At 41.7% G+C, this 25,823-nt stretch overlaps 1 protein-coding gene across 1 annotated transcript in view; it reads left to right on the top strand.

Moving 5' to 3' along the window:
• PPP4R2 (protein phosphatase 4 regulatory subunit 2) overlaps nt 1–24,154 on the top strand; it is a 28,942-nt gene extending 4,788 nt beyond the window's left edge. The window contains exons 3-9 of the mRNA XM_071550223.1: nt 13,756–13,926; nt 18,255–18,348; nt 19,138–19,175; nt 19,466–19,540; nt 20,226–20,369; nt 20,645–20,913; nt 21,828–24,154. Of these exons, the coding sequence (XP_071406324.1) occupies nt 13,756–13,926; nt 18,255–18,348; nt 19,138–19,175; nt 19,466–19,540; nt 20,226–20,369; nt 20,645–20,913; nt 21,828–22,141 (1,105 nt within the window). The 3' untranslated portion in view covers nt 22,142–24,154. The remainder of the gene's footprint in view (nt 1–13,755; nt 13,927–18,254; nt 18,349–19,137; nt 19,176–19,465; nt 19,541–20,225; nt 20,370–20,644; nt 20,914–21,827) is intronic.
• Nucleotides 24,155–25,823: the final 1,669 nt, after the last annotated feature.

Genomic DNA, 25,823 nt, shown 5'->3' with positions numbered 1-25,823 from the left:
AGATGTTTTAAAACTGTTTATTTAGGTACTTCACCAAGAAAATCCAATTTGTTGGACTGGAAAGGAAAGTTAGGATTTTTTAAAGTGGAAAATAAAGCTTAGAAAACAAAAGCAATAAAAAACTTCAGGTCTCTGCATTTCCCCACTCCTGCCCTGGGGCAGGGAACGTATAAAGTGCAGTTTTAATGGTTTACTGTAGTGGAAAGTATAATCCAGATGCTTCCTGACAGCAAAGGAATCCAGAAATAAGTAGTCAAGTACCAAAATCTGGAGAAAAACTGTCTATAGGCAGAAATTGACTGTAAAATACTTGTAGGCTTAAGCAGAGGTCTTGCCCTGGCCAGGATGTGATGCAGTTACAGCAGTTCTTGCCCTGAATCACTGCAACATAAACAGACATTAAACTACATCCTGGTTTTATTTCTTCATGTAGCAGAATCCTTTCCTCGGAGATTCCCTGGAATATCTGAGATGTTAATTTAAACCTCGTCTGAGCCTGGAGACAGAAGTTTTGTCTTTGCTTGTTTCCTTGAGAGCCAACATTGGTGTTTTTCTGTTTAGTGTCTTGAATCAAGTTTGATACATGCAGAGCAAATACAAATAATTGTAGAGCAAATACAGACATTGATATGATGATCATAGAACAGCTGGAAGGGACCTCTGGAGGTGCTGCAGGCAGACCCTGTGCTCGGGGAGATAATTCCAAAGGTAGTTGAAATTGATTAGGGATTTGTACAGGACTTAGGGAAATCTCCAGCGATGGCAGTTCCATGGCCTCAGTTTGGCTCCCTGTTTCACTGTTGAACCACATGCACTGGGAAGAATGTTTCCCTTGGAGCATCTTGGGACCAGAACCTTGGCTGTGCTCCTCAGAAGGGTCATCTCCCCTGGATGCAGTTGGCAGTCACTTTCCACCTCCACAGCCTGTTTTCCAGGAGCAGTCACAGTGCCTTGGCTTCCTCTGCAGTTGTGCACGGGGTCTGTAACCAGCTCAGTGCTTTTCTGCCCCCCTCACTGCCTGCTTGCTTTGCTGCTTGGTGTAGGATCATAGAATGGATTGGGCTGGAAGAGACCTCCAAGATCATCAAGTCCAACCCTTGGTCCAACTCCAGTCCCTTTACCAGATCATGACACTCAGTGCCACAGCCAAGCTCAGTTTAAAAACCTCCAGGGATGGGGAATCCACCCCCTCTCTGGGCAGCCCATTCCAATGCCTGATTCCTCTCTCTGCAAAGAATTTTTTTCTGATCTCCAACTTCAATTTCCCCTGGCAGAGCTTGAGCCCATCATGCCCCCTTGTCCTATTGCTGAGTGCCTGGGAGAAGAGACCAATCCCCACCTGGCCAGAACTTCCCTTCAGGTAGTTCTAGACAGTGCTGAGGTCACCTCTGAGCCTCCTCTTCTCCAGGTAACCCCAAATCAGACACACTCTTGCAGGTACAGAGTTGTGAGTGCCAGGCAGGGCTGTATTCCCTGGGAATGTGGGCACAGCATGGCCTGGCAGGTGCTCAGCTTCCCTCCTGCCCCGGTGGTGGCTCTGGGCACCATTGTTTGTACCTGGTTGCAGTTGGACTTTGGGCCCTCTGCAGTGCAGGACTGAGTGAAGCTCCACTGAGGCTGCAGCTGCTCAGCTTGGCCATGGCAGACTATGCTGTGTGTCCTGCTCGAGTTGAATTCACAGTGTCTGCTCATCCTCCCTCCTCATGGGTCAGTCAGGTGGATCAGGGACAATTTGCCTTTGCTACATTACATAACTAAATGTAAGTTACATAACTGTAGTTCTACCAAAGATGATGGCAAAAAATACTTTTAACCCTTTTCTGTTTCATGTACCTTGTGTAGCAGTGAACTTTTTTCTTACGCATTTCTAATGGTTTTTTTGTTAGCTTGTTGCACAAGTGGAATAGTTTGTCAGCTGTGGGAGAGATGAGTGAAGAGACAGTAGCCATCAACTTGTACAATAAGTTTGCATTCTCAGCTGAAGTGTTTTAACCATGTACTCTGAACTCTTGTATAAATATCCTTTTTCATATTACAGATGTGTGTATTTTTAACTATATATTCTTTAGTGTGTTTCACATACTTAAATTTTTCTACTTTCTTCTCTAAAGTATGTTCTGTGATTTTATTCAACCAGCAGTTTTCTTGCTCCACATGTGTATGCTGGTATTTTTTTCTGATTTGAAGACAAATAATTTTCTGGAGTTCTTGGTACATATTTGGAGAATATAATTCTTTATGATTTTTTAAAAAATAAAATAAAACAGTTCTCAAGTCTCTACCATAATAAGCAGAATAATAGTTTTCTAAAAGATGTCTGGGCCTTTTTTAGTATAGGCCTCTTACATTGCTATGTTTGTTCTTAGTGAAGTAAGAGATATGAGTGAACTTCCTTTCATTGTTTCCCAATATTATTCCTCACTGACTCCATTCCACTGTGTGCAATTATTCCCCATTAATTCCTTTTCTTCTGACACTTTTCTGTCAAGTAATCCACTGATGCCTCCAAAAAAGAGGAATCTTGGCTGAAAAGCCTCGTGATGTATCTTTGTCAAAGCCAGTTTAACTTCTTTGCTCTTTACCTGTGTTACAATAACAAATTCATACACGTATCAAATGTATAGCAGCGGCACTTCAGAAGAACCGGTGATACCAATGAAATCATTTGCTCCTTTGGGAAACACAAACTGTTGTAGTGTTTTATTTTAAGTGCTGCCACTTCATGTCTATTGGGAGGGGGGTTTGTGGTGTAAAGGTCAGTCTTTACTGCCATTATAAAATGTGTGTGATGAACTGATCCCAATAAACTTTAGTCTCTGTGGAATACACATGTAAGGAAAGAGCAAAGGCAAACTGATCACAGAATAACTTTGCAGGGTAATTGGGCTGGTTTGACCTCGAATGTGGCTGTTTGCACATTCAGACTGATTTGTGTGTGTCTCTCTTCCCTGTTGCTCTGTACAGGTGTCTCTGAGGACACTGACTGATATTTTTTCTCAGCCAGTTCATGTCACTTGCACAGAAAACCCCTCTGCTGTTCATGCTGTAGCAGTTGATGCAGTGACACGTTTCTGATGGTCACCCTTAGGATTCTGTGGTCATCCCACTCCTCTGGCTCAGTTCTCTGCATTGGATTTGTTGTCACCCTTGGTTCCTCAGTGCTCACCTTCACCTCCTCAGTGCTGACCTCTGGTCTTTCCCGGTGTCTTTGAGTCTCTGTTCCTGTTTCATCTGAAGTCCTTTTTCAGGCCTCTGGTTATCCTTCAGCCACCTCTTACCTTCACAGCAGCAAGGATGTTTTCTTGATTTGATCTTATAATTGGTGAGCTTTGATGCCTCTTTCTGTCTGCAGATTTTGGGAAGGTTTGTGCTCGATGGTGTTGAGGGGACGGAACGAGGCAGTGGTGCAGAAGGAAGGATACAAAGCCTGTTTGACTTGGGGGAAGGTGGGCTGGGAAGTCTGTGGATAAACCAGACCAATGCTGCTTTCCACAAGCTGGTTTGTGTCTGGCAGGTCTCACTTCTAGAAATAAAACTGTTTGAAGACAATTAACAAGATTTCCATGATGTCTTCAGCCAGTAAGGCTTGGTTTGGAAGTGGTGAGGGAATGTGATGTTGCACAAACACTTAATGCCTGTGTATTGGATCCCTGAGGTAGGAGGGGACACCTTGTCAGACCAAGCTTAGTGTGAGTCTGTGTGTAGAAACCAATTTTAGGTGGGTTTTGTTTCTGGTTTTGGAAGGAAATAAGTGCAGTTCACCTGATCCCAGTCGTACTGTGGGGACACCTGAGTGAGCCCTGTGGGTTTTGCAGGGCAGTGCATGAGCTGGCAAGTGTAGGGATACAGGGAAAACGCAGATCCAGGGTGCATTTTTCTAATCTGACTTCTCAGCTTAATTGCTCGATACAGTGAGATCTGACCATGTTCTCTCAGTATGGTTGCTGCTTCTCTGGGGTGACAGGTGGTTTAGCAGTGGTAGTTACACTGACCAGCAGTTACAGTGCTTGTGTTTGTTCATTCTGTGCAAACTGGTGGTACCTGGAGCAATGTTGGTGTCCTGTGTTGGTAGAGATGTGGAATTTAGTTTGCTTGTGGAACAGCTGGTGTGTTCATGTATGCAGTTACCCAGACACTAATTTTGTGTTGCTCATGGTAATTTTGCTATGGGTAGCTCTTACAGAGAGAGAAATTTTTACTTGCTGCAAGTTTGGGAAACCTCTTAAATGTGCTTCATTTATTTTATAATGCTTTTTAGAAATGTTGACTCCTGGACTTGTGCTATGCAGGTTTATTGAGAAAGTGTCATGTGTTTAAATGCTCGTGTATTCTACTTGTATCAACTTCAGAGTACTATGGAATGACCTCAGACATTTATTTGCCTGGTGGATTGTTTTTCTGGGCAATATGTATTGATTCAAACACAGTCTGAATTGTGCTGTGGAATTCCTGCAGAATTTCCCATACACAGTTCACAGCAACGCTCTTGAAACGTGTGAACTCTTGAAACTTTTAGTGAAGTGTTCTGTCAAATTTGATCTCAAATGGAAATAAATGAAAGCTCAGAATAATCCCCAGAATAGTGAAGAGTTGAAGTAAATGTGGCTGTCTGAAGTTCAACAAAATGTTCAGTAATGTTAAATTAGGCAAATCTGAACTATGTAAGTGCTTTTTGTGAGGTATTTTGACAGAGGCAATGCTGATCTGCTATTGATAGTGCTGTTCAAATGCAGCTGCCTTTGGTGGAGCAGAGGGATAGAAACATTCCTGATGCTTTTGTCCTGGTGACTTGGAAGAGAAGTCAGAAAACTTCCTCCCTCTTGAGCTTTTTGTACCAGTCACGTAAGTGAGATAGTTTGTGATTCTGAGGTTAATGTCAATGGTCTTGAATGGAAGTTTAAAGGTTCAAAATGGAATTTCAGGAGTGTGGTCACTGAAATCCTGGTGCTCTGAAATTCCTACAGGAATGAGGCCGATTTGGGCTGAGAAAACACTCGCTGTGCACAAAGTGATTACTGAGAGTTCTCATCAATTCTGTGTTTCACAATTCAGTTATGCAGGAAATGTTGCTTAGAAGATTGTCAATCATATTAAAAAGTGCACAAAACTCAAGAAAATCTAGTACAAAAGGTGTTAACAAATTTTTTGTTCAAAGATAAATGTAATAATTACTCAGAATATTGGTAAAATATTACCTGTAACTAGAGAAATAAATTTTGGGTAAAGTATCCTGTAAAATATGTCAGCAGGAAGGTACCAGGTCTGCATATGTTGTGACATAAGTTTGCTGAGATTGCTTGGTCCAGTAATTTTCTTACATAATAGAAAAATAAAGTAACTAAATTGTAAATAAGTTTAGTGGATATTGCTCAGCTGCAGGGACCTGAGTTGGACCAAGGGTTGGACTTGATGATCTTGGAGGTCTTTTCCAACCCAATCGATCCTATGATTCTGTGACCTGACTGATTTGTTTGATGGTTATCCAGAAATCTTTATTTGTAAGACTTAGAGACCTTTGTAGTTGGTGTGCACTTTATAGGAAAGTCAATATCTGGGGTGACTGTTCTACTTTTAATAAAAGTTAATGATTTAAAAGGAATTTTATTTGAGTATATGCATAAGTGAAATTATATGAAGAATATAATGCAGGAGCACTAAGTGGAATAGTTCAGGAAATAACCAGCTTATTCTTACCAGTCAAGGGTGACTTCAGGTAAATTTTCAAGTGGAAGAGAAAAGTGAATGAAAACACCCTCTGCTTTTACTTCTGGCTTCCACTTTCTTTGTGTGCATTAATTGCTCTCTGTGCTGCTGTGAGGAAGTTAATTCTTGAATGAAGAATGTTGTAATCCTGTAGTTTTTTTGTTCTGTGGTCAGTTTTTTCCTTGAAAATAAAAGCAAAATGAAAAGTGCTTACTTGAGTCTAGTTTTAGATAACTTTATTAGAAAATTTACTTTCTAGAAAATGTTGGAGTGAAAGTTGTTTCTGTTTTGTGAAAGTTTTTTCTGTGTTCTGTTGGAGTCGGCTGAGTGTTTATCAGCAGAGATCAGAATGAGTCCCTTGATGGTTACAAATACCACTTTAACATCTTACTCAGCTGTCTGTTTCCATAACTAAATCTGAGTCTTTGTTGTTCCTGGCAATACAGTAATAATTTGCAAGCAGAGAGATGAGCACTCACACTACTGAGGTAGTTGGAGTTCAATGTCTTGACAGTTTCTGTGGCTCATCCTGCTCTCAAGGAGAGCAAAGGCTTCACTTAGGCTGTGTGAGTGAAAATGGGAAAATACCTTCTGTGCTTGTGGGAAATACCAGTTTTGCCTCTTTCCAGCCCTTCAATGTATTTTAATTAAAGTGAAAGGTAACATGAGGTCAAATCCTACTGAAGATAAAACGTGAGAGCATTTTAATGTTACATGAGTTACCATGTGGAAGGGACAGGACGCTCCCCCAGGAAGAGTTTGCCAGTGTTTTCCTGACAGGAGCACACTGTTAACAGCCAGGCACAGTGTTCCAGGAAATTCACCCTCCTGTGGCACCTCAAGTTCTAAAATTGACGGCTCATTCAGAAAGGCCCATAAAGGATCCAGCACTTGCGGTGGCTTTAATTTAATCACAGAATCATAGAATCGATTGGGTTGGAAAAGGTCTCCGAGGTCATCAACTCCAACCCTTGGTCCAACTCCAGTCCCTTTACCAGATCATGGCACTCAGTGCCACGGCCAAGCTCAGTTTGAAAACCTCCAGGGGTGGTGAATCCACCCCCTCTCTGGGCAGCCCATTCCAATGCCTGAGCACTCTCTCTGCAGAGAATTTTTTTCTGCTCTCCAACTTTCCCCTGGCAGAGCTTGAGCCCATTGTGCCCCCTTGTCCTATTGCTGAGTGCCTGGGAGAAGAGACCAACCCCCACCTGGCCAGAACTTCCCTTCAGGGAGTTCCAGACAGTGCTGAGGTCACCTCTGAGCCTCCTCTTCTCCAGGCTAAACACCCCCAGCTCCCTCAGCCTCTCCCCACAGCACTTGTGCTCCAGTCCCTTCTCCAGCCTTGTTGCTCTTCTCTGGACTCGCTCCAGCCCCTCAATGTCCATCCTGAACTGAGGGGCCCAGAACTGAACACAACACTCAAGGTGTGGCCTCCCCAAGGCAGAGTCCAGGGGAAGGGTCACTGCCCTGGGCCTGCTGGCCACGCTAGTTTGGATCCAGGCCAGGATCCTATTGGCCTTCTTGGCCACCAGGGTTAGGTTGAGGTGTTTGCTTGCCAGAAGTGTGTGAGAAACCAGCATTGACACACAGGGGATTTTACTGGGTAAATCTGTGGTCATTGTGTGGAATTTCCCATGTTAATCTGTGGGAGTGACAGTGTGTGCCTGGATCTCTTAAGGTCTGAACGCATCCGTATGGATGCGTTCAGACCTTAAGAGATCCAGGCACACACTGCATCCTTAGGGATCTTTAAGGATCCTTAAGACATCCAGGCACACACTGCATCCTTAGGGATCTGTAAGGATCCTTAAGACATCCAGGCACACACTGGCACCCCCACGCTGTGTGGATGTTGAAAATCCCAACAGAGTGCAAAATGATGACCCAAATGAATTGCATCAAAATAGTGTTAATATAAATCACAGGAAATAGAAAAATGAGTTTAAAATGCAGCAAATATTTGAAGCAAGAGTGGAATTAAGTGAGGTATGTTCTTTTAGCTGGTACATGAGTGCAGCTGCTTAAAGGAATGTCTCAATGCCCTACCAGTCACAGCACCCATATTATTCTGCCTTATCTACAGCATTAATTTTGTGGTTGGTGAGCTGCTTCACCGCCCTGTGTGTGGGATCACAGGGATCCCAGGGATGTGTGGGAGCAGCAGAGCAGGCTGGCCAGGGACAAGGACATGATGGGGCAGCACCTTTCTGCTCTGGCCTGGAATGACATCCCTGAGGAATCTCAGCACAGCTCAACTCCCCGTTAGTGGGAGTTCAGTGCTGCAGCTTTTTATTCCAGAAATTTTCAGAGGGATTTTGTGAAAAATTTGAAAGCTGTTTCTGTACTATTAAGCACTCTTGGTTAAAAAGAAGTCTTTTTCATAAATAGTGAAATAGTAATTCCTGAACAGAAAATAAAATATCATATAGCAACAGTTTTGGGGTTATTTGTTGGTGTGGAAACGCTGGGAATTGTGTTTTACAGTCAGTCCTTAACAAGATTTTTTAGCTTGTGCCCCTTAGCTGTGTGTTCCAAATATCCTCATTTGTACTCAGTGTGCAGATCTCCAATCAGGCTGTGCTGGGAAGGTTGAGGATTGACACAAAACAGTGGCAAAAAAAAACAGGTGGAGGGAGTAGACTTTGCTTTCTAGCCCAAAGCACAGGGATACCACCAGAAGAGGTGAGTGGCATCATCTCCTTTCTCCCACAGGGCTGCAATCCCTCAGTTTCTGTGCAGCTTTAGCTCCATGGGCTGCTGGAGGGGATCCTTGGATGTGCCTCCCGTGTGCAGAGGATCCCTTGGATGCGTGTCCCGTTCCCTGTCCCACTGGCAGGAGTGGGACGGGCAGTCCTGGCGCTCCCGGCTCGCTCCCTGGGCTGCTCCTTCCACAGCCTGGGGAGGGAACAGGGAACCACGCCCTGTGCTCCCTGCTGGCAGAGAGGAGCCTCTGGTTTGGGAAGTGTCCACAGTATTCCTGTTGGATACATCTTGCGTAGGGGCTGTGGAAGAGTGTGCTGAAAGGTTTCCTGCCTTGCCAGGGGTTTGGGTTGGATCTGTGATTGCTGAGTGCACTTCATTTTCTCTGCCTTTTCACTTTCCAAATGGTTCTGGAGATCCCTTTGATAGGCCAGAATAGAAAAGGAATTAACTTGTTTTGGGTGAAACTTTAATTTTGCTTTTGACAGCCTGGGGAAATTACTATGTCTTGGAGTGTATCTTCATCTTGTGCAGGGTCTAGAACAAGGCACAAAAAAGAAGAAACAATTATTAAAGTTGGCAGGGTATTTCACTTTAAAGCACCTGTTTGGTACCAGCAGGTCTCTGTGGGAGCAACTCTTAAGTGAACAATAACTGGGGGCAAAGGTAATACAGGTGACTCATATCTCTTGTTACATGTTACTTGAATCCCTTGGAGATTGTCCTCTGGTTCTTTCCTTCTGTATTCTGAGGACATTGCCTTAAAATCAGTTTACCTGAACCTGAAGTATTTACATCCTAAAGGTAGTTTTTCTTTTTTTAAATTTCTACTGTCAGAGCGCCAGTAGTAGGAGAAGAGTGGAGAGGGAAATACTCCTTTGTACCAAGTTCTGATGCTTTTATGATCTGTTCAATGAACTGAATCAATAGTACATCTACGTTTGTTTTCCTTTTATGTCCTGTGTGGTGTGTAGCATCTCTCCAAAACAGATGGCATCCTCTTAAAATTTAAATCAGGTAATTTTGTAATGAACTTGAGCACTGTGAGATCTGAAGACAGACATCCCACCAGGACTCCTGGGACTCTTCATGTTTTAAGCACATAGCTGGGTCTCTAGAAGCTTAACACCTCTTCAAGTATAATGTTTTTCTTAATTAAACCTGTAATCTGTGAAGCAATTCCAGAAAGATTTAGGAAATAATTGCAGTACTTTCATTTCAGGAGGTAGCCTTCCTTCAGGCACTCTGAATTCTTCCTCCTGTTCATCAGTTAATTTTAGGCTTTGTCCTGCTTTGCTTCTGTGGGTCTTACTGGAGTTTGAACCTTAAAATCTGTAAAGTGTGTAAGCCACAGTGGTTACATCTGATGTTTTATTGCTAAAGAGGGAGATGAATAACTTGGCCTGGTTGTCTCCTGCATTCCTGGAGATTTGCAGCCCGACCTCCCCTCCGTGTCCAAGCCGTGTGGTGCTGTTGGGGATCTCTGTGTTGTATCTGAGCCTTCCAGTGGAGTCCTGAGGACATGAGAGAACTGCATGTCTTGGTCAACATGGATAGCTTTCCCTTAAAAATAGTGAGGATTTTCAAGTTTCTCAGGTGTTGCCCAATCAACTTTGTTAAATGTTCCAGGCTTTTTGTTCTTGTTGAAATCTCATCTCCCAGAGTGAATACACCAAAGTGGCAAAGGAATCAAATGTCAAGACTTGTATAATGGTGAGAAGAAAATACCAGTGATCTGACACACAAAAATAGTGCAGATTTTGGCAGAGGGGTCTCCTCCCCAGTAACCCCTGTGGTAAAGGAGGAAGCTGCTTCCTCAGTTCCACCAGAACAAACACTTTGAATAAGCAGGAGATAAGGGAATGAGGGAATTTGCACACTGGGAGTGATACCATGAGATTATTTCCATGTAAAATGCAATTTTGTTTTGATGTGCCTGTTCTTAAAGATGAATTCTATGCAAAGTGTGTTAGCACAGACAGTCATTCCTTGCAAGGTACTTTGTGCTGGTAATTCTTTTAAATCAAAGCATTGCATCAGGTTGCTTGACCTGCTTTCTGTCTGAGGTGACCCATGTCCCTCATTGAAGGTGCTGCTCGTCAGGTAGGATTGGTGGATTTCTAAACTTCGTTGGTGTTGGTTGGCAAACTTTTTTGATTTGTAGATGGATTAGTTTCAAGAGAAAAATCATGTAGTTCAAGTACAGATGTGAAATAGTTTGCTTGTATTAGAGAACAGAGTTTTTTAGTATTGTGTTCTTGGTGGGTTTCGTCTGACAGTGTTAGATTGCCCTTGTCTGAATTAATGTCTCTTTTTGTTGTTTTTTATTATTCTTCCCTGTTCAGTGGTGATAATTTTGCTGCCTCACAACTTCCAGTGACTCAGGACATTATTGTGGTGTTGTTCTCTCTGTAGAATTCCCTACACCCCTTTGTGGATTTCATCACAGGGCTGCACTTTCTTGTCTTCACCTGGTAATTCTGACCCCGTCCTGGGGTTTTGTGTAGGTGTGGGGGACTTCTTAAAAAAATGCTGTATTTCCAATTTTTTTTTGCATAGCCTGTCATTTAATTTATCCTCTGCTTGCTGACTTTGTATCTAATGTCTTCTCCCACTCTTTTCAGCCTTTTGTTGTGCTGCCTCTCTAATTATATGTAAATCTTCTCAAAACTTTTTTATATTTCTCACAGAAGTGGGTGTTGGGTCAGGTGCTGCTGTTTGGTCTGTCCCTTCCATCCATGTTTTGCTGTTTTGTTGTTAATTTTTACTCAATTTGCAAGGTCAGGGTCTGCACTGGGGTACAGTGTCATGATGTTAAACATCTTTTCATCACCTTTAGCACATCATGAGCATGTGTTAAAACTGACATCTGGTATCATGTGTTTAAGTGATGTACAAAGACTGAACTGTTGGGATCTGTTAGTAGAGGTGCTTTTTAAAAAATCTTAAGTTGCTGAGTTAAGCTGCCAGAGTTTATGTTGGTCCTGGGAGCATTTGGGGTACGTGGTTCATCTGTGGTGTCTGTATCTGTATAGGCTGTAGTTCTGAAGAGCTGTGATTTCTCCTTTTCAGCCACTCCTTTGCCTTTTCTCCTTGTTAGGTGCCTTTTTAATAAGATCAGTTCCTTCCTCTTGATTTTCTGAATGTCACAGTAAAACCTTTAGGTTGATAAAAGGCAGGGATGGTGCAGCAGCTGATGGGAGGAAAGCAGAGCACTCTTAACCATACACTGACATTTCTTCTTAAATTATTTGGAGAATGTGTGAGACTGGAGGCTCATTAGCCCAGGGGAGCTGCCTTTGTTCGGGTGCACTTACCCAGGTTGGCCCAGATATTGCAGTGAAAAGTGCCTCAGACATACAAACCTGGGTATAACTACAGAGCTGTCACTCTCTACAAGTATTCTGAGCCAAAACATTTTGGGAGCAGCTCATTTTTTGAGGTTTCATACAGTTCTCTCAGGAACTTTTTTCTTTGAGTGGCTGTAAAAGCTCTCAAAGTTCCTGGTACAAATTCCCAAGTGGACAGGAAGAGCATGGTTTGGAAGAAAAGGCTGATTGTGTACAATGCTGAGTGGGAAGAGCAAGTATTTATTTATAAACAAGCTTGCTCAGAAGAAAGCACAAACAGTATTTTCTTCATGGAATTTCTTCAATTTGGTTTTTTTTGCAGAACTTAAAATGTTTGTCAGGTACTTTGCAGTGTATGAGACTTAATGAGCTTGTCCATAAAGCTGTGTGGGAGAGTTTTCTTTCACTTCTGTTTCACTCTTGATTTAACCCAGAAGGTACTGACCACACTTTTTGTGGTTTGGGGAACTCACATTTTGTAGCAAAGCAGCCAAAACAGAGGGTTTATATCCTACTGCTGAAGTTCTTCTCAGGGAGCTTGTGATACACATAGAAGATTTTTCTGTTCCTGAAAACAAATACTTGTTTGTCTCCTCTATTGTCTGACTTTCCAAGTACCACTCCCAGTGTATGGTGATAACTTAAAATTTCTAGAGGTGTAGGTATAGGTTGCTTTGGTAACTGGGAGGGACATGCTGGCTTTAATCTTAATATTTGTTCTTTATTGGCCAACAGTTCTCCCTCTCATTTATGAACTGGTTGGTTTTCTCTATGGATGAGATGCCAGTGGGTTTCTGGAGTTCTGCTGGTGCCAAACTCTGCATGTCATTTTCATAGACTGGTGAAACAGGAAAGGTGACTTTGCTCTTGTGACACTTTTGATCACTTCCACCAATTAAATGGGAATCAATCCAACTCTTGATCCAACCCCACTGTGATCACCAGCCCAGGGCACGGTGATCACAGTGAGGTTGAATCAAGACATGGTGGATTCTCACTCAGTGCCACATCCAGTCTTATCTTAAAAACCTTCAGGGATGGGGAATCCACCCCCTCTCTGGGGAGCCCATTCCAATGCCTGATAGTCTAGAAAACTATCACTTGGATTTTAAACTCCAGTATTTTTAATTGCTATTTCTTCTAATATAAAAAGGCCAAGAACTTGGATCTGCAATACACTGAATTACTGACACTCAGCAATAGGACAAGGGGGCACGATGGGCTCAAGCTCTGCCAGGGAAAATTGAAGTTGGAGATCAGAAAGAAATTCTTTGCAGAGAGAGTGCTCAGGGATTGGAATGGGCTGCCCAGAGAGGGGGTGGATTCCCCATCCCTGGAGGTTTTTAAACTGATATTGGCCGTGGCAACTGAGTGCCATGATCTGGTAAAGTGACTGGAGTTGGACCAAGGGTTGGACTTGATCTGGGAGGTCTTTTCCAACCCAATCCATTCTGTGATCCTGTGGCTCTATGGGTGTGGCACTGAGTGAGAATACACCACGTCTTGATCCAACTCCACTGTGGTCACCAGCCCAGGGCACTTTGTGGAGTTGGATCAAGGGTTGGACTTGATGATCTTGGAGGTCTTTTCCAACCCAATCCATTCTATGATTCTATGACATTTTGTTGTGTTGAGGTTTTTCCTTTCTCTTTTCCCCTTCCCCCTGTTGTGAGCTCGGTGTAAACTGCAGGCAGTGTGTGGGTTCTCTTGTACAGAAAACGTGCACATTTCACATTCAGGTTTGCATTGTCAGTGGGTATTGGTTCTTCAAGGAAATGGCTTACCCTGCTGCTAATGGGAATTGACTTGTGTTACATTGTTCTACTGTAATTGTTTAAATAGTTTCGTGCTTTAAACTCAGGAAGGAAAATAACAGTGTGTTACTTGCTCCTTTATCTCAGGCCTGGCATGTTGTTATGCAAACAGAAACTTAAACTGTTTCCTTTGGGTTTAGGACTCACTTGCTTATGTCTTAATGTCTTAATTCCTGTGTTTTGTGCAGGGTTCAGTGGTCTCAGTTTAAAGGCTATTTTATTTTCAAACTGGAGAAAGTCATGGATGATTTCAGAACCTCAGCTCCTGAACCAAGAGGGCCTCCCAATCCAAATGTGGAATATATTCCCTTCGAAGAGATGAAAGAAAGAATCCTGAAAATTGTCACTGGATTTAATGGGTATGTATCTTTTGTTTTCTAAAATCAGAGAAACAAACATATTTTCCCAGTTTTTAACGTTGTAGCTTATGTTGCCTGTTTTTGACTGTTCATTTTGCTTTCTGAAATAGATGAGCAGAAGGGAAACACATTACAGTATTTCCAGAACTTTATTATTCTTTCTTAGAAGATTCCAACATCCTGTGCCATCACTCACTTGGGTTTTTTCAGTGTGTAGTTAGTTTATAAGCAATGCAGTTTGAAGAAGCATCATATTATTATGTGCATTTAAGAGGTCAAATAGATAGTAAAGTCAGATTTCTCTCACTGTATTTTGAAATACCTCATGGAAAAAAATCTGCTGTTGAGCTCTCCCTTGTTTTGTGGCAGTTCAGTCACTCGGAAGAACTCATGGTGTGATAAACAGGGTGTGACCAGAGGCAAAAGTACCTGAGTTGGAACTGTTAAAAGATTCAGATTTATAGCTGGAGTGGTACTTTCTAATGAGGGACTTGGGGTGTTCCATCTGTTGCTAACAGTGTCCTAGATTGAAGTGTATCTGTGCCCTTTGCTGCTTGGACGTTTTTGTTTCCTTTCAAATAAAGCTCCTGATATTTTTGTCTTATTGGTGTGTCTTTTTTAATATCTGTGTAGTATTTTTGTTGTGTCTGAAGTGGATTAAACTCTTGCCATAAGCTGAGTGGACTCAGTGGTTGTTAAGAAAGACTTTGAGGATTTTTCTCAGCTTGTGGCATGTTCTCAGTCTTGCCTCCCTGTTACTCTGAAATTTCAGCTTTGGAGGTGCTGCTAATGCCTTCTTAATGTCACATTTTGATGCTCTGTTTATAATTTGCACTGTCACTGTTCCATACCACTTCATTTATCTGCAGTTTAACTGTCTCATAAGTCAGGGCTCCTTTCCCCTCCCATTGCTCTCCTGTAGAGACTTCTAAGAATGTGAAATTCAGCTTGTTCTCAGCCACCCAATATTTATACTGGGCTACTTCACTGCAGGAATTTAACAACAAACCTATCCTTTATGCTCAGCTCTGCCTCTCTGCCGCCTCCCCCAGCTTGTTGTTAATGCTTCGTTGCCCACAGAATGGGTAATGTTGTCCCGGGGACCGCTGATGAATGGGCTGTGTTATCTGCTGTTGTTCCCAAGTGCACTGAACAAACCTCTGGATGGCTCAGTCTGGAGCTCACACTGTGCCTGAGCCGTTCCCATCCACGGCTGGGACACTCAGGGTGCTCAAACCTCCCAGTGAAACTCCCAGGCTTTGGGGCAGCAACTGCATCCATGAGTTACATTAAAGTAATTCCTGAGGGTGTTTCAGGTCTGGCATCGCAGAGTGGCTCGGTCAGTGAATCCTGTGCCCCCCACAGTGTGATTGTGAAATCTGAGACGTGTTGGGGATGGGACCAAAAAGGAACAGCAGCAGTTTGGGTGGTGTGTTCAGATACACTCACATCGTTAGAGATGTGGGTGTCACTTCAGGGTACCAGAGCCGAGGAGGAGGCTACTTGATGTGGCTTTATTATTGGGATGTTTTTATTGGTATTTGTGCAAAAGAGTGAGGGAAATAGTTCATTAAAGCTTGCAAATCCTTCGAAAACTTCCCTGTTTGGAGTCGAAGAAGTAACAAATTAGGAATGACCCATTTCAGGGTCTTTCTAACTGGAGTGTCTGATTTTAAAGAAAGCACAAACTGGCTGGTTTGTCCTGTCTGTGTCTTACCTGACACGGAGTCACAGACAGGCAGAGCCAGATCCTCACGCTGCTCTTTACAACTCCTGTGCAGTCAGAACTTCTGAAGACTTGCCATTTTTTTATCCTTTGTTAGTGAAACAGAAAGTTCCAAGATAAGTTATTGGAGACATCTGATGACAGAGAAGTGTTCACAGCATGAATAAATAGTTCATAATCCAAATTTCCTTTTATGTCTTTTTTTACTACAATTTAATATAGTTTTTATAAGTACTTTTCCCAGATGCCTCTGGAATCCCGTCCATTCGAAGAATTTTTGGTCTGCAATGCATTCTGAACTGTAGTGCTGGAAGTGCAGTTTTGGGTGTGTTTGTACAGAATTTTAAGTGGTTACCTTAAGTGGGCAGATTAGGGCTATTCATGCAGCTCATGTGCTGAACTAATTAGATTTCTGAGCATTTACAATCAATTCTCATCCTGCGCACAAACTTTTACGTCGGTGTTCCCGCACAGATTTGCACCATTTTAAATGGCTTCTGTCCTAAGATCACAGTGTTAAACTGTTCTAAAACAATAATCTCACCAACAAGAGCTCCTGAGCTAAAACTAACTTTGGATTTTGCCAACTGAAAACATTTACAAATGTTGAACAAGTTCCATGAGGTGACACCGAGTGCCACCTGCTGCTCAGCACACGAAGTTCAGTTTGCTCTGCAAGTTTTGGAGGGAAAAAACCTGTTCCAGCTTTTTATAATTGAGAGTAAAATGCAAAGGCAGCTTTTCCTTCTGGAGTAGTTGCAGGCTGCACACTCCTGAATTTACTTATTCCCCAAGTAAGACAGAACTGTGTTGATGTTCCAAAGCACTTCATGTTGCAGCCAGTTCGGTACAGCTAAATCCTAATTAGCCAGGCAGGGATTCCCCAGGATGTCTTGCAGATAATTAAATAATTTAAAAACCAGTGTATTGTTCTTTCAGTGGAATAAATTGATTTTGAATTTATAAATAACTAAATCTCTTTAATTATGGACTTTTCAACCCACACTCAAAATGGCCATCACAAAAACCAGTGTATCAAATTATTGTTGTATTCATGTGGAAAAGTTAACAGATCAAATAAATTCTTTGTGACTTAAAGTTGAGGATTTTGTTAAAAGAAGCCACAGCACAGAAGCTCAACATTATGAATATGGTTGGACTTGATGATCTTAAAGGTCTCTCCCAACCCTGATGAATCTGTGATTCCATGTGAAGAATTTGGTTGTCAGAGATTGGGGGTTGACCAAGAGTTGAAGAGCAAGAGAAGGGAAACAAATAATGGCAGAACCTTGTCAAGCTTAGGAGCCTTCATGCAATAAACTGAATTGAAAGGAACACTTGTTCCTGTGTTTCTTCTGGTTTGTTGAGGATTAGGTTTTCCTCATGAACATCATGTACAGGCAGTTCTGAAAAACATAATTAAACTGTTGATATTGAGCCACTCTCTGATCACTACCTGCTTTAGTTGAAGTGAAGTGTCCTGTAGGGTGATGAATGGTGGCTGTGCTGACCTGTTTGTGTGAGCTGGGGGTAGGTCTGTGCACCTCTGAGATGGGGCTTTTTAGCTGATGAACAAAGCTCAGACACAGACTGTGTTAGCTGATGAAACAGGCTGAAAATACCATGTACTGAGTTCTCAGAAAATAATAAAAGCTGAATTTGACAAAAATTGACAGTACAGGGCTGTGTACTCGCACATGTATTGATACTGCTCTGGATTTTCAGTTGTATTCCCAGTCCAGAAATGGTTCTTAAATATTGTATTGTGCCAAATACTCTTCTTTGATAAATTTTAAAAATGCTTATGGCTTCTTCTTCACTTGTAAAAACGTGTCATTCTTTATTGGTTTATTGAAATATTTTTGTCAGAAGTTTGTTAAAATGTGACACTGAACTTGGAATGGATGTGTGTGGCATCTCAGGTAAAAGTCCATGAGGTGTTGCTTGTCTGGAGGGTCACAGTTTCTCAGTTCAGCAGGGATGAAACAGAGCACAGAATTGTCAAACCCCCAAATGTGGGATTGTGGTTCCTGTGGCCTTGTATATCATTCTGAGAGTAGTTGTTTTTCCTGCTCTGTTCCTGCACTGTCGAGCTGGGGGCAAAATGGAGTATTTGTAACAGCTGAAGTAAAACGGTTCTGCTGCTTCCAACATTTAATGCTTTTCCTGTAACTGTGTTTTGTATAACGTGAAATAAACTAAAAGTTGAGACTTTTTTAGCTCTAGTGTGTATGACTCAAATTTGTTTTGAATCTCTTACCATTTCTGTTCTGTGTATTGCAATAATACAGTCAGAAACTTTACTGTTGATGATCTAATTTCCTTTTTGTTGTTTTAATGAATCCTTTGAGTTGGGAGATGATGCATTTAGGATTCTTACCTGTGAGTTTTGTGCTGGTAAGCACAGAAGACAGAGCTTTGTGTATGAGACAGGGAAAAATAAAGCCTTGAGTTGCCACCCTGTATTGCTTATGGTAACAAATTTCACTACTGTTTTCCTTCCACCTTCTCAGTAAGGGAGAGAAAGCAATAATGTTGTTGCTTCTTAACAGCTATACTTGTTAAAATAAAATTAAACTGTTATAAATCTATTTCATTGCAGCATCCCCTTCACTATTCAGCGACTCTGTGAGTTGCTGACAGATCCTAGGAGGAATTACACAGGAACAGACAAATTTCTAAGAGGTGTGGAAAAGGTATGTATTTCTCTGAGAGGAAACAGCCCCACAGTCACAGCCACCACTTAATAACTTCCCAATTGCTCCCCAAGGTCTCGTGGTTTCACTGTGGCTCACAGCCAGGGTACAGCTAATGGCTGCTCCCAAGTGTGAGAGTTTATTCTGTACCTTTCAGCATCAAAAAGCAGTTCTAAAATAACTTAAGACATAAAAATAAATCTCATGGCTGCAACTGTTGTGTTTCCTACTCACTGTGCAGTTTTCCTGCTGTACTTTGTGGAGGGGGTGTTGTCACTTATTATATTGAGTCCTAGTTAGAAATAATTTGAATTTTTTCATCAGGCATTTCCTTCCACATTTGAGTCAGGAGTAGATCCAGAGGTGAAGGTGAAGGGAGGCCCTTTCCTGCCAGTGTTTTCTGTTCAGTATTTCAATCCTGTGCCTTCAAAAAAGCACACAGGTGTCAGGTATCTCATGTCAGAATGTGGGATTGTTCAAAGGTCAGTAGCAGGATGTGTGTCCACACAGGATTTTTCAGCATTTCTGAGCACTTTGATTTCCAGAGATCCTTCAGTTACAAACCACAAACACCTGGGCCTGAGGCTTAATGTGCTGGTCTCCTTAGGGCAGTAACACACTTCAAAAATACTGAATTTTAGTTTGATTATGGCCTGATTTTGTACGAGGGAGCAGAGATACTTTTAACAGATATGACCAAAATCCTGTAACTCTCTAAGTTTTGGGATATTATCCACAGCTGCAGCTTCTGTTTCTAAACTCTTGATGTGTTTATTGTTTGTGTTACAGAATGTCATGGTTGTCAGCTGTGTATATCCATCTTCAGAGTGAGTATAATCTTCTTTTCCATGAAACTTGAAGCTTGAATGTGTGTGTGTCTGATGTGTTTCTCTTGTTGGTTATCAGAAGTATCTAAAACACGGACATGCAGAGTTATCAGTAGTTAAGGCAGCAGTGGGGAAGGTGTCTGTGCAAGTCTGGTAATTTGGAAGTGGATAAGCAGGGAACCCTTTGGGGACTGACAGTGGGGGCTGTTTAAGTTTTGGAGTGGGGAATTCTGTGCAAACAAGATTTACGTAATTTATTCATAACATTTTGTTGTTGTTTTGTTTCTTAGGAAAAATAATTCCAGTAGTTTAAATCGGATGAATGGTGTTATGTTCCCAGGAAATTCACCAGGGTACTCTGACAGGTAAGTTTAGTTCCAGGGAATAACTTGTTCTGGATAGAAGCAGGGGAGTTCTGAGAGTAGGGGGTTCAGATCCCTTACTGCCTGTTCTGATCCTAAATAGGTAGCCTTAAAAATGGGGTGTGACCTGCAATAGTGGGGGAATGGGGATAGAAGAGGCATGAACCTGCACTCCATATAATACAAAGGACAAGGGGGCAGGGGCTCAAGCTCTGCCAGGGGAAATTTAAGTTGGAGATCAGAAAAAAATTCTTTCCAGAGAGAGGAATCAGGCATTGGAATGGGCTGCCCAGAGAGTGGGTGCATTCCCCATCCTTGGAGGTTTCTAAACTGAGTTTGGCCATGGCACTGAGTGCCATGATCTGGTAAAGGGACTGGAGTTGGACCAAGGGTTGGACTTGATGATCTTGGAGGTCTTTTCCAACCCAGTTGATTCTATGATTTATGATTATGATATATTTTGATGATTTTGTAACCTCATTATTGTGAATTTGTTTTGTTATTTAAATTTTTTTCATAGTTTGTACATTGTAGGCAAGAAATATTTTATTCCTTATAACACAGCGAATCACCTGACCTATTTGTTTTGTTTTCTTGATCTTTTAAGCAAGGGCTTAGCTGCTTTCTGCCAAATAGGAACAAATTACTGAAAGGCTGAGTTATCTTTTTACTATTATTATTTTTAAAGATCCAATGTAAATGGCCCTGGAACCCCCAGACCAGTAAATCGAACGAAGGTTTCCTTGTCAGCTCCAATGACAACAAACGGTTTGCCAGACAGCACAGACCATAAAGAGCCAAGTTTGCAGCAGACAGAGGAGAAGAAACACAGGTTTGTGAGGAGGGATGGATTTTCTGTTTTTATTATTCTCAGATTTTTTTTAACTTATATTTAAAAAATAGTGTAAAGGAGGCCATCCAAGGAATGCGTATTGGAGGCTTAAGTCAGGAGTGATGGCTTGGAGGTTCTATTATGTAATAAGGGAGTTCTACTGTTACCTCTTATAGAGTGTTTAAATTGAAGTAGCTGCTGTTATTTTTTAAAGTGTGACAAGATACAGAATGTTTTTCTTCAAGAAAAGCTACAGCTCCTTTTCTTGCTTACAGTGAATCACCAGCATCTGAGTCAGAAGGTGCTCAGAGCAGCCTGGTGAAAAACAAGCACTCTGAGGATGATCCTGCAGAAGCAGAAGGACATGAGGTAAAAAGACTTAAATTTGACAAGGAAGGGGAAGCCAGAGATACACCAAACCAAACTGCCTCCAGTGAAGTCTCTTCAGGCATGGGGGAAGAGACAGAAGCATCCTCTACATCTCAGGATAAAGAAAAAGATGCTCCTTGTGCCAGACAGCGCTGTACGGGAGAAGAGGAGGAAGGTACTTCAGACTGGATTGTCTTTGTTCATTTTCTGAGGAGCTGGGATTTTCTTTGCTGGAGAATGTTGTGTTGGGATTGCTGAGTGTCTTCAGTTGTGCATGAGCTGTTTGTACTTCGATTTTGCATGATTTAGAAATTCTGGTTTTTCTTTGTCCTACAGATCAATTTAAAAACTACAAAATAGTACTTTTCTTAGGCAGTAAATTAAATCAGGGTGGCACCAAGAATTTGAGAATCCCTACTTTAGGGTATCATCAGGTGATATCATCCCTTTCCCAGGAGTGAGATGTGCCATACCTGTGTTTGACTGTCTTTATTAATAATATAAATTACTGAAATACGGATTAAAAGATCTATGTTCTTTCACTGAAGATACAGCAACAATCTCTCCACCTCCTATTGGAATAATTACCTAACTCTTAGCACCTAAATAAAAAAACCCCTGCAGTTAAGAGACTAACCTATTTTTACATATTCTCCAAAGTTTTAATTTTTTAAAAAATTTTATTTTTTTTATAGCTTATGCATTTGTAGAGTGTTCCTGTAGATCATGGTGACTGTACACTTGAAACAGTCGTGTTTTCATCATTTGTAAAAGATGTTTCTGAAGGCAAATGAAGGATGTGGGGAAGCCAGAAAAAGTCACTTGGTAGATGTGTCTTTATCCACTGAAGATTAATTAGGTGAAGCTACCTGTTAAATAAAATAACTGGACTTTATTTCATGGTGTGTTAGGATAGTTTGGATGTCCTCATGAAGGTGGCTCATACTGTACATCTAATAAAATTGGTGATTGTTTTGCTGTCCTTGGCTGTGCTGTGGAAGTGTTGCTCGGCACAGCTGGGAATGGAAAGTAGCAGGCTCAAGGTATGTTTAAAAATGCTTTAATAATATTTACTTTCCCCATTTCCAGAGTCCTTCATGTCTCCCAGAAACGTTGGTGCAGACAGAAAAGATCAAGACAAAGACATTGAACCCTCGGGTGTGACCGAAGAGAGCTCTGAGGAGAACAGTCGCATGGAGGAGTCTGAGCAGTCGAGGGCAGAGAAGGATTTGCACTCGGATGACCCTGAAATTAGTGGATCTGCCAGTAGTGGAGCTGACTGCAGTGAAACAGAAGAGTTGGGGTCCTATGCTAGTGAAACTCCAGAAAATTCCTCAGAGACCCCAATGGAAAACAGTGACGAAGCCACAGAAGCTGCAGATGAACCGATGGAGCAAGACTAATTTAAATAAACTTAGATGCAGTATTTTCCATAAGGCTCCGGTTTTACACTGTATAAATAATTTTATGTAATAAAGTGGACCTTTAGTTTTACAAAAAGAAGCAGGTTGTAAAATAAACTTCTCCATGGATTGAACCTTGAAAGAGTTGTACATGATAAGAACTGTGAATACCAGCTCCTTCAGGTCCTGCTTACCGCTGAACTTTCGTTTGGTCAAATCAGTGGTTTGTGTATAGTTTTTTTTATTTAGAATAAAAGTTTTTAAACTGGAAGGTAATTATAATTTTGACAACTTTTTTGGAGATCACCACACCTAGTTGTATGTAAGCAAGGAAGCTTTTTGTCTTGTCTTTTTCTGACAGCTATAGCAGTTACTTCATATTTTGGTTACAGTTTCAACACTTGACATGCGAAATAATGGGGTTTCAGGCTGGTTTCCAGATTTTTATTTGAATACACACTATGAAACCTTCTGTTGTGTGTTTAAAGTGTGTTACATTTCACACACACATCTGTATGCACGCATGCACACCTGTGTGTACCCTCACTGTTCTAAAGGGGAAAGGGTATATTTTTCTGTTTCTATAAGAGATAAACACAGCAAATACTTTTTCTATAGGAAAAGACTGAGTTCACCTCTCAAGGCACTTTGTTTTGCCTCTGGAAAAATAGAACAAATGAAATCTGGCCCCTGTGAAACCCTGGAAATACTAACATTGTTGAAAACACCAGAGTAAACACATTCCAAGAGAACTGTTCCGATGACAACATTTTTGTATTCTTCTGAGGTGCCTGAGTGAAAGGATTTCATTTATTTATGAGAAAATGTGCTTTATGTTGAGAACGTCGTAATTAAAACATTAGCTTAAACTTTTGTAGAAGAAACGTTTGAAAATAATACCTTGGAAGAAATGAGCAGGTACTTGCCTTTTCTGAGCTTCTTGGAGCTTTGTGAGTGTTGTAGAGGAGCCTCAGAATTGCTCTAAGGTTGGCAGATGGCATCGGTCTGATAACACTGGAGTGGAAGGATGGATGCATGGCCCTGGTCATGTACCTGAGCTGCAAGGTTTAGGGGGGCATAGAAATCACCATGATTTGTATAACATTTTGGAAGTGAACTAAATATTTTTGAACATGCTACTTTGACAGCCAGTGTTACGTTTTTTTCAAACCAGCTCAAAGCACAAACTACTGCTTTAAACTCAATATTTTCCAGTTCCCATATTTAAAGACATGCAAGCTGCAACCTCCCAGTCACAATTACTGGCTGCCAAATTTATACCTGTTTCTTCAACTGTACCTTTTTGATATTTAGAATTTTTAAATTTCTGTAAAGTAGATTTTTTGTAGATTGTAATGAGTGCTCACTGCCATTGTGAAACGGTATATAATTGTATAATTTCTGTGTGTAAACTGAATGCTTGGGCTTTCAATACAGTATTCATATAAAGCAATAAATATTAATGTTATGAAATACCTGAGTACATTTTTATCACAATTGTCCCTCTTTGGTTTTAAGTTCATGTACCTGAAGTACAAAAAATGACCTCTAAAATGCATGCTGATAGTTTCTTGTACTACATGGTCTGCTTTGTATCGTTTGGGGGAAATTTAGGTTCTGATTACTACCAGAATTAATTTGGCTCAGAATATTTATAAAGTTATTTCTTGCTGATGTTACCTATCAAGTTGTGAGCAGACAGGATTCAGGGAGATGCTTGCAAAAAAACCCAAACAATCTTATTGATCGAGATCCCCTTAAAGAAGGAAAATTGTACTTTGACTCATTTTCATTGTGCTGAAGGGTTGGATGTGTGTTACGAAATTAAAGGACTGAACCAAAATGTTGAAATTAGGAAAGATTAAGAAAATAGTGACATCTTACAGTTCTTTTTTTTTTTTTAATATTTTGCCAATGAGAAAATTTTAAGATTTCTAAGTTTAGAGATTTCTGAAATTTTCTTTTAGATTGTTTATTTGTGACGATATTGTCAATAAACTTGTTCTTTAAGCACCTGTGACCTTTCCAGATGTTTGTTTTGGCAGCGTTAGTGCCACTCCTGCAGGAGAACTTCAGGTGTGGATCCATTTCTGTATCTGCAACTTTAATGGCCAATGAAAATTGAAATCATGCTTTAGCCTCAGTAAGGATCTTAGTTCTGTGTGCCTACATAAAACAAAATGTGCTTTAAATTCCTTGATTATACACACCCCAGAGTGTGTGGCTTCAAACGGAAAGAGGTTTAGATGGGATATTGGGAAGAAATTCCTCCCTGTGAGGGTGGGCAGGCCCTGGCACAGGTGCCCAGAGAAGCTGTGGCTGCCCCAGCCCTGGGAGTGTCCCAGGCCAGGTTGGACAGGGCTTGGAGCACCCTGGGCTGGTGGGAGGTGTCCCTGCCCATGGCAGGGGTGCAGTGGATGAGCGTTAAAGTCCCCTCCGGCTCAAACCATTCTGTGATTCCATGATTCTGTGTTCCTGCATGGAGCCAAGTTGAGTGTTGTACTTGCCTCCTAACAGGAAATGTGGTTAAACCCCAGAAAACCAGGCAGCAGGTGCTTTATAGCATTCATGAGTGTATTTCTTATTAAAAACCAGAATATAAAGAATGGGACCAGAATATAAAGAGTGAAATGGAATTTATTTTCAGAGTATGAGGTTGAAATCAGCTCTTAATTCTGCTCTTGTTATTAAAAAACAATACAAAACAAAACAAACTTTATTCTAGTATCCAAGATGCTCAGTCTGACTTGATTTTTATACCTCAGGGAATACTTGAATGCTTGCACTATGGAGAGCTTTAGTATGGATTTTGGATTTCTTTCTTAAATCCTCTTGGATCTACTGCTGGCTTCAACAAAGTGAATTTCATTTTTAATGCAAAAATGGTTCTGTGGGTTTCCAAGGCTCAGGTACCTCTGCAGCACCGAGTATTGTTTTTAGGCATGTCAGCAGGAAATGCTCCCAGCCAGAAGAGTTAAGTTGGAATTGTGTTTCAGTTCATGCCTGGCCTGGGGGGTGCAGGAAATGGATGAAAAATATTTCTGCTGCTGCTTCAGCCTGTGAGAACTTTTGTGTGTGTGGTGGTTTTTACTCGAGCAGTTCTCTGAGAAAGTGCTGCAGACAGAACCGGTGGGGGGGAATTTGGACCATCCCGTTCAGTGGCATCAACAGACACACCGGGATAACAGGAATGGAGACTCAGCCCAGCACAGTGTGGTTCTGGTGCCGAGGTCACGCAGCTCACACATGTCCATATGCAATGGCAAGGACGTGGATTCCTTGGATAGGTGAGCAGGGAGAGGAACTTGAGCGCCAGCTCGTTCCCATGATGGGAAACCTGAGATGCGGAGCTGCCTCCGGACACGGGGCAGAGCACGAGGGCGAACTCGAGACGCTGGAAAGCGGCATTCCCCCGGAGGTCAGGCTGGTATTTCGGTGTGCCCAGGGAAGGAGAGGTCGAGGACAGCTGACAGTGGCAACCAAGTGCCGGCAGAGGCCGCCTCAGGAACGTGGGATGTGATGAGACATCAGAGAAGCTGCCACAGCAACACTGTCACGGATCCCTGCTCCGAGGGCAGAGAAAATAAACCCACAGATAAGATAATCTTCCACATTAAAGAAATCAAGGATACGTTTATAATGTTTAGACTTGTCCCGTTAAGATTCACGCCTCTACAAACTT

Source organism: Pithys albifrons, chromosome 3 (genome assembly GCF_047495875.1).
Source record: "Pithys albifrons albifrons isolate INPA30051 chromosome 3, PitAlb_v1, whole genome shotgun sequence".
NCBI classification, from domain to species: Eukaryota; Metazoa; Chordata; class Aves; order Passeriformes; family Thamnophilidae; genus Pithys; species Pithys albifrons.
This window is presented reverse-complemented; position numbering and strand designations above follow the sequence as displayed.